The sequence below is a fragment of the Pseudorasbora parva genome, chromosome 7, assembly GCF_024679245.1.
Source record: "Pseudorasbora parva isolate DD20220531a chromosome 7, ASM2467924v1, whole genome shotgun sequence".
Taxonomy (NCBI): Eukaryota; Metazoa; Chordata; class Actinopteri; order Cypriniformes; family Gobionidae; genus Pseudorasbora; species Pseudorasbora parva.
The window spans coordinates 9,185,911-9,198,738 of record NC_090178.1 but is presented as its reverse complement, the minus strand read 5'-3'; the positions used below and the strand labels follow the sequence as shown (position 1 = coordinate 9,198,738).

The following is a 12,828-nucleotide window of genomic DNA, read 5'->3' as shown; positions in this document are numbered from 1 at the left end:
TTTACAGCATGCAGTGAGAGAGGGGGGGGGGGAGAGGTCAGTGTGTGATAATACACATGGAAATAAATGTACATTTAAAAGTTATAAGGGCCATATGGAAAGTTGACGTTTGTTTATTTGCAACTAATGGAAGAGTGTGGATGACCTCTAATCATTATATATGTCCTGGGTCACATAAATCAAGTCCAGTTTCGGTACAGATGGATTATCTCAGTCCCAACTTCTTTTTCTCCTTCTGTTTCTTACGCACAACCTCCAGATTGCGGTCCTTCCATGAACTCTTTCTCAGTTTGATGGGTCTGCTGCCCACATACCTCCCTAAAAACAGACAACGGAGAGTGAATTTTCCAGATCCAGACAAGCTGGACAGAGATCTGACCCAAGTTTAAGTCGACACCACACTTTCACAAAAAAAAAAAAAAAGTCCTGAAGATAATATCAAATGCGTTTAGTGGGATGCTTGCTATGTCATTTTTTCTTTCTATATTTTGTTGTCAAATAAACAGTTTTTTTTTTTTTTTTACAGAAGTCTCTTATGCTCACCAAAACTGCATTTATTACATAGAAAATACAGTAAAAACAGTAATATTTCAAATACTTATTACAATTTAAAAGTTTTGTTTTTTTATTGTGATACATTTTAAAATGTATTTTATTTATTTGATGCAAAGCTGAATTTTCAGCATTATTACTCCAGTCTTCAGACCCATGACCCCCAAATCATTCTAATATGCTGACTTAGTGCTCAAGAAACATGTTGATTTATTGATCATTGATTGATCGTTATTATTATCAATGTTGAAAACTGTTGTGCTACTTAAAGGTGCAGTGTAAATTTTAGTGGCATCTTTCGGAGCACAGAGATACTACAGTGGCCGACACACCACAAAGACGTCATCATCTGAGACAGCAGAGAATAGCTAGCGATATGTAGAGCAGTTTGTCTGTTTAGGGCTACTGTAGAAACATGATGGGCAAAATGGCGACTTCACTGTAAGAAGACCCACTGAAAACATAGTTATGTACATTATATTGCATTTCTGTCAATATGTCCTCATAAATACTATACACTTTTTTGTGGAGACTAATTTTTTTCAGGTTCTTTGATAAATAGAAAGTTCAAAAGAGCAGCAACTTTTGCAACATTACAGCATCATTTTGTAACATCAGGGACTTTAAAGGGTTAGTCCACCCAAAAATGAAAATTATTTCATTAATTACTCACCCTCATGTAGTTGGACACAAGACCCATAAAAGGCACTATAGACTTTGTTACAAAGTCCACCTTACTAGTGGCTGTACAATAATTTTACCAAGCCACGAGAATAGTTTTTGTGCACACAAAAAATCAAGATAATGACTTTATCCGCCAAGATATTGTCTTCCGTGTAGGTCTCTGACGTGAACTCACCTGGAACTCCTCCTCTTCCGGGTCATGTATTGAACGGTGGAGCTGCGTCATATTCTCGCGCATGCGTCAAGTTCACATCAATAACTTAGTGGATAAAATTGTTATTTAGATTTTTGTGTGCACAATAACTATTCGTCGCATTGTAAAATTATTGTACAGCCACTGTAGTGAGATGGACTTTGTAATTTTGTCTTTAGTGCCTTTATGGGTCTTGTGAGTGGGTCAGTGGGAATGTACTGAATGCCAATGGAGGCCTTTCTGAAGCCTTTCTCAGCCAACAGCTTTCAGCAAAAATATAATTTGTGTTCCGAAGATAAACAAAGGTGTTACGGGTGTCCAACGACATGAGTGAGTAATTAATGAAATAATTTTCATTTTTGGGTGAACTAATCCTTTAAGCAATAGCTGCTGATGAAACAGCAACAGCCACTGGAAGTAAACTCTTAAAGCTAAACACCAGAACGCTGTTGCTCATCCATCCACAGCTGTTGCTTAAAGTCCCTTTTGGTCAATTTAATGCATCCTTACCTAAAAATAGATTTATTTCAAATATAAAATTAGGAAAAATATGAACCCAAAATATTAAACAGTTATGTATATGCAAATTAAATGATTTGTATTTGTCTGCATTATATTATTATCCTTGTTAACTCACCGTTCATTTCTCTCATGGCGCGCACATAATCATTGGGATCTTTAAAACTCACGAAGCCATAACCCTTTGTTTTCCCAGTGCGTTTGTCTCGAACAACCTTCGCCTTCAGGAAAGATGGATAACGGCTAAATGCTCTCGCCAGAATGTCATCGTTCACCTCATTCCCCAGATCTCCACAAAATATCCGGAAATCATCTGAGAGGACAAGAACACATGTACATTTTAATTTCTTTATGTCTAGCTTTTTTTTAAAAGAGAAGGTTGTATTGTCTAAATGTTCAAACACCTGTTTCCCACTCTAATAGGCTGGTGTCCTCCCATGTGACACCAGCTGCAACCCGGATGCATTTCTTCTGCTTTTCCTGTTTCCCTTTCTTCTTATCTTCTGTGCTGGTATCAGCAGGCTATGCATATGTAAATAAGAATAATTAGAACAATATTCATATCACAAATTCCTCTACCACAAGTTAACACTTCATTCCTATGACTAACTACTACATCAGCACTTTTTATCAATTTGTTTTCCTCATTTTGATTAAATCGTGTGCACAATATAATAATTAATTCCCTTGATTTACTAAATCATCCTCAAGTTGAAATAATTAGTTTTATATTAAAATATTAAGAATTCGTTCCCTCGTTTTAGTAAAATGTAGCCATGTTGAATTTATTTGCTCCCTTGTTTTGATTTCACTAAAACAAGGAAACTAATTAATTCAACATGGCTACATTTTACTAAAACGGGGGAACAAATTCTTAATTCAAGGCCACAATATATACATTTTTGTCCGCATGTAATGTTTGGGGCTGAGTACTAAAATGATTAAATTAATGATTGCTAAACTTAAATAAAAAATGTAAGAACTATTTTAAAAAAGAAAAGAAAAGCTCATTCAAAATTAGCTTTTCATTTTAAAAAGTGTGTTTAAAAACAAAAAATATCTGATCTTATGATTATTTTGAGGGTTTTGTATCTGTACTTTTATCTCTTATTCTCAAGACAAATTGAGGCCACAAAAGTAGGCCTGCACCTGACCGTTCTAATACATTTTGAGTGTTTCTGTTTCATTGTCCAACCCCTGTAAGTATAAAATGTCTTGAGCAGATTTAATAGATTAATATTTAACCTCCACATGTGTAGGCTCAGGCTCTGGCATGCTCGGCCCGATCTTGCTGTCATCGGTGACCGCCTCCTTCTTTAATTCCAGGAGCCCAGCTGCCTTGACTGCAGCCTGCTGCTCCGCCACCAATGCTGACAACTCCTCCTGAGAAAACGAGCCGAGAGAAGGTTTAGATAATTATTACAAGCAGTACAAAAGGAAACAAGAGGGGATTTCATTTTCTCACTTACTAGTTTTTATAATGAATTATGTGCTGCTTTGATATTAAATGCTGTGGAAACAGTGAATAGGTCCTACAGGGTTCCCACACCACCTGACCAATCAATTTCAGATGCATATCCAGATATGGAAACCACAATTTGTAAACCTTTCCTGCAATTCCCAAGTTTTCCATGAGCACGGGCATAAAACATATGCAGAAAGAGAAAGGAAGAATAGAGCTTGTTTTATCACATGTAATGTCACTGGAATATTTCATATTTCTCATAATGAATTAGTTGAACCCTTTTATATGTGGCTTATTAAATCTAAGCATAGAACTGGTTTTACAGCTGTAATAAAATAGTAAAGTTTATAATAAAAAACAAAAAATAATTATTCGTTTAAAAAAAACCCTATCAGTTGTAGTTGATGCTCATATATACTTTTCAGCCTCAGTCACCATTTATTATTAACCACATTTAACACTAATACCAATAAATACCAATTGTATAAGGGACGCAAAATATATCGGCCACCATATCAGTATCGGCTGATATATGTTAATTTTTATGGTTATCGTTATCGGTATTATAAGAAAATGTGGAGTTTAATACGATATATACTCAGCTTTAGACTCTTTAGATGCGCGCTGTTCGCCATGATGTTTTTGAAAAGCTTGAAATATGATTGAAATCACTTCAAAAAAGGAAAATACAATTAAGTTCAACATGTGCAGTGCAAGTCTGTCATATAGGCTACATAAAATTATAATGAGAACATTATAATAACTGTGCTTTTAATGGTGAGACATTTTTTTTGTAATTAGGCTCTCAAAAACTATATAAAATTTGGATATAGATTAATCGACCAATATATTGGTTATCAGACAAAATTTTCATATCAGTGCATCCCTAAATGATATCATTGATAATCATATTATTTATTACTTTCCAAAGTCATGGAAACCCTGTAAATACCAATGAATCTCAAAATATTTCTTATATAATCTTAATATAAGTTTTCCAGGCCTGGCAAAGTAATGAAAACTGTATAAAATCTTTAGGAGCCAGAGGTGGTCTGTGTGGTGTTTTTAAAAGGGCTCTAGACTCTAGAATTTGGTCACAATCTTTTTTTAAATATTAATCATAATGGATGTTGGATGTTGATGAATCGTTCCCTTGATGTAAAGATTAACATCACTGAAAACTTGATGTTGGTTCTAACAAGCATACATTTAAAAGAAAACATTAATAAAAAAATGATCACACAACATAAATAACAAAAGTATTATTACCATGGGTATTATTATTTTATTAAAGTCATTGTCCATGACCTTCACGTGACACTGCAGCCACAATATGTAGCAGGCAGATGTATCGCTTTTATTTAATTTTTCTTTTTTTATTCAAAATATTCACAAACTTGCTGGCTGTCATCAACTACCTGATATTTAAATTCTCAAATACATGTAACGTGAACGTGTTTTGTTGTTGAAAAATATGATCATGTTAGTTGATCTATAATGCGTGATGGGCGTCGCCATGTTAGTTTGCACCGCAGCTCAGGGAATTGGATCTGTCAGATTTACAACACGTCAATTCATCAACTTCTCCTGAAATACATGAAAGTAGGTGGCCGGTAAAGTGGGGGAAGAATAGAATAAACGTTTTAGTTACTTACACAATGTGTATCTGATATGAATACATCATGTTGTCAATGAATTGTTATTGCTGCTTCCATAGACATCACTAAAAGCCAAAGCGTAAAAGCATTATGCACTCGCACCAATGCGACTATATAAAATTTTAACTCGCACATTATCAAACAATGATCAGATTTGTGGCCATTTTGGTCTCAGTCTAGAGCCCTGTTTAATATACTTTAAATCAAACCATTAACAAATTCATAAGTCCATTGCTGGGTATTTTCTCCATAAAACTGCAGGGTACCAAAGGCCGCCCCCAATTCCTATCATCAAAAAAATGTAGTAATCAAACTCCTTTAATCCTATTATTACTTCTAAAGATGCTGGTTATTACATGTTTGACAACGTAGTCAAGTCTAAGGCTAATCATATCAATAACCATCATGTGTAGACTTTTAATCAAATTCTGAATGGATTATATTTGAAATAGAAATTATATATGCCTAGAAAGCACGCAAAGACATCTCTCTTTACAATCACTAAAAAGCTGTTACTCATCTTAGTTCGCAATCTCAAAGCTCCATTATAATCATTAAAGTTGTCTAAACTGCACAAAGAATCTCCTATTTACATCACGTCTACCCTTTGTTTGAGTATTCACAACCATGCAGAACAAAACTCTGTCGTTGTAAATAAATTTAACACCCCAGATTGGTCACTGCATTCAAGAGATTAATAAACATGTCTATAATTGTCTTCATGTCTCACCACAGCAAAAACACAAAAAACAGTAGATAGAACCATCTGATTTTCTTCAGCACAATATGATATTACAGTATCGACTGAGGGTCGTCTTGATTACGTTTGAGGGTCCTGAGCCTGCACAATTTGCTTTTACTCTGCTGAATCAGTTTCTGGTTTAAACATATATATCTGAATTCAACCAATATTTCCACTTGCCATTGTGTAGCAATTTTACAGTTCAACAAGTGGATCAGGGAGCCCAAGCTGGTGTGAGTGAGTGGAGGTAGAGAGTAATTTGCATATTCATAGTTCTGTGTCATTAATGAAGCAAGGGTGTCGTTACGTTCTAGCTATTTTAAGGCATGAAGAAATTACTTTTACAGGTTTCACAATGTCGTTTTGATTATCAAATATGTTTTTAAAGGGATACAATTATTGACTGCAAGGGGACTTAAAAGGTCATGAACCTATTTTAGTGGATATATTTTTTCTACTTGTGCTCAGGTCTAAAATATTTCATCAGCTAGAAATGACACCTTGTAAGTGTGATCTGTATAAAATGTATAGAAACCAAACTTTCAGGCAAATCAGTGAAACTAGCATATAGCCTTTCTGTGAAACAGGACAGTCAAGTGTGTTGATACTTTACCATGCGTGCTTGTTTCAGGCTCTTGAAGTCGATTCTTTTAGGGGCAGGGGGTGCTGTGTAAACAGTGGGGGCCGCCTGTATAACACTGGGGGTGACCTTCGCAGGGGCTTGAGACATGGGCCGCGGTGGTGCCTGAGGCATAGGGTTCATGTTTCCAACCTGCCATTAATTGAGAAAAACATCAGTGATACTGGCATTGCCATTTTTACAGTCCAAAGCAACCTTGACAATACCCTGACAGCTGTTTACAATTCAGAAAATACCCACTGGTGGCATTGGCCCCATGGGTGGTCCAACTGGACCCATGGGGGGCTGAGGAGGTCCTGGCATAGGTGGAGCCATCATCATTGGTGGAGGAGGTGGAGGTCTGGGAAGAGGAGGTGCTATCATGCCCTGAGGAGGTGGACCACGCATCATTGGCATTCTCTGACCCGCTGTGAAAAAATGTATATGTTTAAGATATATTGAATAGATAATTATATTTTAGGCTCTATAGTGTTAAAATGGTAAAATTCAGATGGCCAGCATGTTCCTTAGGGTTGGGCATCATTTTGATTTAAACAAATATTGAGCAATTTAGCAATTACTTTTAAAATTATCTCATAAATATTTGCTAACTCAATGTATTTTTTTACAATGGGGTAATTGTGTTCCAATAGCTTACACACAGCACAAGGAAGCTGGATTTCGAATGGTAAATTAAATTTAAAAAGACGAGTAAACAGTAATAAAATAAGAACTAATAAACAGATTACAAACAATAGCACAAATAAATACAATAGAATAAAAGATACAAATGAAATAGCTTTATTTTTCAGGTCTAACATTCAGGTAAGAAACTGAATGTAAAAAAAATGCAAAGTAATTACATTTAAAACAACATTGGATAATGTTCTTTGTAAAAAATTAAATAGCCTACAGATAAAACCATTAAAGTTACACAAGTTGATCAGTCAAGAGCAGTGTGATCGTTTGTCTTTCTGTAGTTTGAATAACAAATAACTGCTGTCCCTTTAAGACCTGACACACTCATGGATCCTAAACACTGTTCCTGTTACTCGTTCTTCCTGAACTGTTTACAACTGTGTTCACGTTAATACTCTTCCAGATGTGCACTGATAATTTTGTTGAATTTATTTGACCAATAATAAGCTGGAAAAAGCAGCAAATGTTTGCACTTGCATGTCAGAGGCGGCTTTATTACGGTGTGTGTGTTTGCGTTTCAGGTGTCAGCGCGAAATCTGTGGGGATTAGTAGAATTGTTCAATCCCGCGAGAAATTCAGAACGATCACACACTAACACTAACACGCTGTCATGAGGAAAAATCCAGCAGAATGCGCATTCGCCATGTTCAGAGGTTAACCAGACTGAATGAGAATATGCGGGTGCATGTCAACTCGCTGTCGGTTGGAGGAGAGCGCAGCTGGTATCGATACTGTAGAAACTGAGAATCGTATCGTTTCATATATTCCAGTATCGATACATATCAAAATATCGATATTTTTGACAACACTAGTTTGATATCATAAGCATATCTTAAAAATACTGGAAAATACAGTTAGCTGAGGCAGGGAAAGTGTATTATCCAATGCCCCCTAAACATGAGAGATGCTTTATATTAAGGGCTTAAAAATAACTCATAATAAATAGTTAACGCATATAATTAAAAGTGGCTTGCCCTGTCAGATGCAATATGCTGACAGATACTTGCACTGTTTAATGCATTTGAGATGTGATGTTTTCCTTAGTGCATAACTTACACTTCACAGGTATATTCTCCATCTGTGAATTTAAGAAAGTCATGCAAATATTAAAAATGTTCTGTCAAGAGCGGACAAGCCATGTGCAAGCGAGTCTCCAATAAACTTCACAGACTTCAGTGAATGAGACGTGTGTGCATGTGCGCCAAAAAAGAGACGAAGCGCAATAGAATAGGAGAACAGTAATTCTGACTAAAATATACATTTTGTAATGCTGTTACAATGTTAGAATGTAACGTGATTCATATGTGATATATACACAATAATGGGAATCCTGATTACCTGGTCTCTGTAAGACGTGCGGGACAAATGCTGGACGCATCATTGGAGGAGGGGCTACTGCCGGCATAGCTACAAATAAAAATCAGATGATTGTCAGCTGATTTTTATATATGACTTTAACTTAAATGTATAATGAGAGTATGAAATAGTTGTACCAGGACCAACAAATGTAGGCGGCGGACCAACAAAAGTAGCAGCTCTAGCATCCAAACTCTGCTGGACCTAAAAAATAAAAAAAGATATATATAAAATGACTAGCTTGATAGAGAGTTCAGATTTTAAGGAAACTCATAACTATAATTGTGTGTGATATATATATATATATATATATATATATATATATATATATATATATATATATATATATATATATATATATATATATATATATAAAACAATTATAATAATAGTTTAAAATGTTATATAGTTAAAGGTGCACTATGCAACTTTACGTCCACTAGAGGTCGCCTATTCAAAACAAATGCGTAGTTTGATGACGCAGAGTTTGAGCACAGCATCTTGGGACATGTGGTCTTCACCACACAGCCGGTGGAAAATAGGACTCGGGCAGTAATCATGTTCATGGATGCGGTTATTAACGTTACTGTAGTGTGAAGCAGAGCAGGACCGAGTGTTGTGGAGCTGAGCACAGCCGCTGGAGCGATTGTTACACAAAAACCCGCTTCACGGGCACCGGGACTTTTATCATGATGGGACGGGACACATTTGCCGGGCGCCTGCACTGATCCGCTCTTCCGGTTATGATTATGAGGTAATGCAGCTCTGTTTATCATATTAGATACATTTAAGTGTGTTGAAAATTATGTTATAACGTTACTCTGTGCGTTCACTTGTTCACACTGCTAAGAGTAAAGCGCTCCTGCCAAATAAAACCCGAAACCGAGGGTAGCGCAGATATGACGCAATTGAGAGGTGACTTCCTCAGATCCTATGCTGAAACGTCCCGGTCCTTTGTTAAAATAGCAATTTTCTTACAATTTACAAATAGTTGGAAACATTTGAGATATGGTAGGTACTCTACTAAACAAAATATATAAAACCCACCTAGTGGTTTTTGGATATTTTACAGCAAAAATACTACATAGTGCACCTTTAATGTTTACTTTTTCTTTTCGCTTATTATAACAATATATAATACAATTATTTGTAATTAAAGGGGGGGTGAAACACTCAGTTTCAGTCAGTGTCATGTCAATCTTGAGTACCTATAGAGTAGCATTGCATCCTGCATATCTCCGAAAAGTTTTTATTTTTTTAATAATTATATAAGAAAGATGCGCTGTTCCGAGTCTTTCCGAAAAAAGCCGAGCGGGTGGGGGCGTGTCGTGTGAGCGGAGCTAAATAATGACGTGTGCAGCAGTGCGCTGTGTGTTGAGTCGAGCGTCATCCCTAACAGCGGAAAAAAACTTTATTCAAAATAAAAATATGGCTTTTAATCAGATACAGCCATACATCTATGATCCGGAATCAGACCCAGATGCTGCAGTTGAACAGGAGCAGCAGCAAAAACGACTAGAGCAGGACGTCTGTATGAGGTAAGTTACAAGTTATACACTAACTATATAATATGCTTAGCGGCTTGTGTTATTTACATATTTATACTTGAATTATATCGTCGTATTTTTGTCTTTGAAGGTGTACATGTGGGAAGTGCAGTTGTGCACGTGTGTTTGTGTGTTTACGCGTGGTTTGTGTAGACAGTAAGCGGACTAAAAGCAGTCTCACTCACCCTTCTAACGTTGGGACTGCTCCATCCTTCAGCATTAGGCGATTGGGAAAATTCGGCGTCGAGCTGGGCCTTGTGAAACAGTCGGCACCGAAATGCAGCGAACAGATATAAACATTCGCGCAACTCAGTTGCTGATCCGGAAAAGCAAATTACATCCACTGTTGCCTTAACGCGGGGTTTTTGGCGAATCTGTGCAGGACTGTCTTGGTCTGGCAACCAAAAACCCACTTTTTTGGTGACATTGTTATGTGCTATGTGTAATTGTCACCTGTCCAGCATCCTACAAGCCCCGCTTTGATGGGCGTAGGCTGTTGCTTTCGCTCTCTCCCTCGCTCTCTCTCACGCGCTTCCGGTAGAATTGTCCGTAAGGCCCATACAAGGAAATTCCGCCCCCATTAACGTCAATGGGGACGCATGATCTCAAAAAACTTGCCGAAACTTATGACTAACCGGAAGTAGTATTTTTGACAAAGAAATACTCCCATCAAACGTCCACCTTAACTTTTGAAACTTTGTCTATGTTTAGTATGGGATTCCAAGTCTTTAACAGTGTAAAAAGATCAGTATGCATGAAACAGCATTTCACCCCCCCTTTAAGAGATAAATTAATAAATCAGAAAGAAAATTCTGCATACAAAAATATACAATATAAAATATTTTTTAAATAATTAATACCTCTCGGTAGGTGTTTGTGCCAATGATGGGCCTGACCATGGGTACGGCTGACATTGCCAGAGCAACTGGAACAGCTTCAACCACTGTAGATGCCACAGGTCCTCCCAACACTTCCTGCTCGAACCTACAGGTAAGAGCAACAACATCAGCATACATATCAGAAATGCCTTATTTTACACACTTCAAACACACAAATGAACAGCTGAAACAGAACAGGAGAGAAATGCTCACAGTGCCATCTCCGCCTCCATCTCCTTCAGGCGCTCTTCTCCAGATTTTAACGCCATACTGACCGTCTTCTGCACACAAAAAGAGAAAGAAAGAAAAAAAACGTTAAAATTTTTTCAAAAGCGATGTCTCAAAAAACAGTAAGCTGCGTTTCTAGCATTTTTGGGCATCCCAAACACTTTTGTTCACTGCACATTTGATACCTCAAAATAGCTATGATGCTTATAAAGAAGCAAACCCATGCACTCCAAACATGCACACACTTGAACGTCTAACTAGGCAGCTCACTAAGTTGAGACACAACCAGTGTTTGTCTATTAAACAAAATAATAAATACAGAGTACAAAATGCATAAATAAAACAATTAGATACCATCTTTGGTAAACTGAGCTTAACTGTCCATCTTACATTAATACAGCAAAAATGCTGTTTGAATTATTAGTAATTGTTTGAGCAATAATGTTCAGATGCCACATGATTCTGTTTTTAAGCTACAAACTGAATTAAACTTCATCTAAAGCTCCGCGAAGTCAACTATTCTCGACTAAATACATACTCGCCGTGCTATCTGTCCTTGTGGAGAGATTCAAGACAATATTCAGGAATAAAACAATAAAACAGATGAACGGATATGGATCATTTGTTTTCCTCAACGACACCGCTTGTCTGGGCGCAGAGGAATTACGTCACAACAGTCATTCGGTCCTTCCTCGAAGCAGCGCGCAGGAAAATGAGATCATGGCTGTGTCCGAAATCGCCCCAATACCCTCATTCCATAAATGAGTCCATTATAAATCCCATCAGAACAGAAGTTTAAACACTGAAACGTTTCTCCGCGTATTAATCTTGTGAAAAAACACAAAATTTCGCTTATTTTCCATAAGCAGTCTCACGCAAAGCATGATGGAAACTAGAATTATGCCTGCTGCGCTCATTCAATTTAATTAAAGGGATAGTTCACCTAAAAATGAAAATCCTGTCATTATTCATTCACCCTCAGTTACTCCAAACCTGTATAAATGTATTTCGTGTGCTGAACACAAATTAAGGTATTTGGAAGAATATTTGTAACCAAACAGATCTTGGCAGAAGTAGGCGAGATCTGCTTAGTTACATTCTTTCAAATATAATGTCATTTGTGTTGAGCTGAACAAAGAAATGTATACAGGTTTTGAACAACTTAAGTGTGACTAAATGATGACAGAATTTTCTTTTTTTGGGTGAACTATCCCTTCAAGTTCATCTCATTATATGTCAAATATATGTTGTTAGGTTCACTTAACTTTTTTTCTTTAAAAACAAAAACAAAAGAACCTTTAGTGATGTTTGAGTGAAAAAAAACTTTCAGTTGGTTAATTTTACTTTTTGCGTTGACATGATTATCTTAAAAAAATGTAATGAGGCTTGTTTTGCCTTGACAGGAGGGGGCGCTATAGACTAGCACCACAACCTTTGAGCCCATGCCCAAATGTACAGATGAGTCAAGATGTGCTGCTATCACAAACGTTCACCAGACTGGAGAACTTATACACCTTCAAGTGGTATCTTATAATTACATGCATATTGTGATATGTTTTCTGATTCCATGCTATTCTCAGTTAGTGCACATGCAGCTACAAAGAGAAGAAAACTGCAATATGGTGGGCAACATGTGAGGATAACTTTCACTGACTTCCATCAATAAATTCGTGCATCATCAGCTGCCA

The 12,828-nt window shown here is 36.7% G+C and overlaps 1 protein-coding gene across 3 annotated transcripts; it reads right to left on the bottom strand.

Moving 5' to 3' along the window:
- Window positions 1–97: 97 nt before the first annotated feature.
- Window positions 98–11,862, bottom strand: rbm42 (RNA binding motif protein 42). 3 transcript variants are annotated; one of them, XM_067448010.1, is made up of 11 exons: window positions 11,679–11,862; window positions 11,126–11,193; window positions 10,895–11,018; window positions 8,631–8,691; window positions 8,470–8,538; window positions 6,694–6,860; window positions 6,427–6,585; window positions 3,194–3,331; window positions 2,353–2,470; window positions 2,067–2,261; window positions 98–318 (listed from the first exon to the last, which is right to left on the bottom strand). In XM_067448010.1, exons 2-11 carry the CDS (start codon window positions 11,179–11,181, stop codon window positions 206–208), a joined length of 1,200 nt encoding a protein of 399 aa, XP_067304111.1. In that variant the 5' UTR covers window positions 11,182–11,193; window positions 11,679–11,862; the 3' UTR covers window positions 98–205. The 3 variants fall into 3 exon arrangements, with proteins under 3 accessions (XP_067304111.1, XP_067304110.1, XP_067304109.1); XM_067448009.1 differs by having other exon boundaries at window positions 8,625–8,691; window positions 11,683–11,860; XM_067448008.1 differs by having other exon boundaries at window positions 8,625–8,691; window positions 11,679–11,859.
- Window positions 11,863–12,828: the final 966 nt, after the last annotated feature.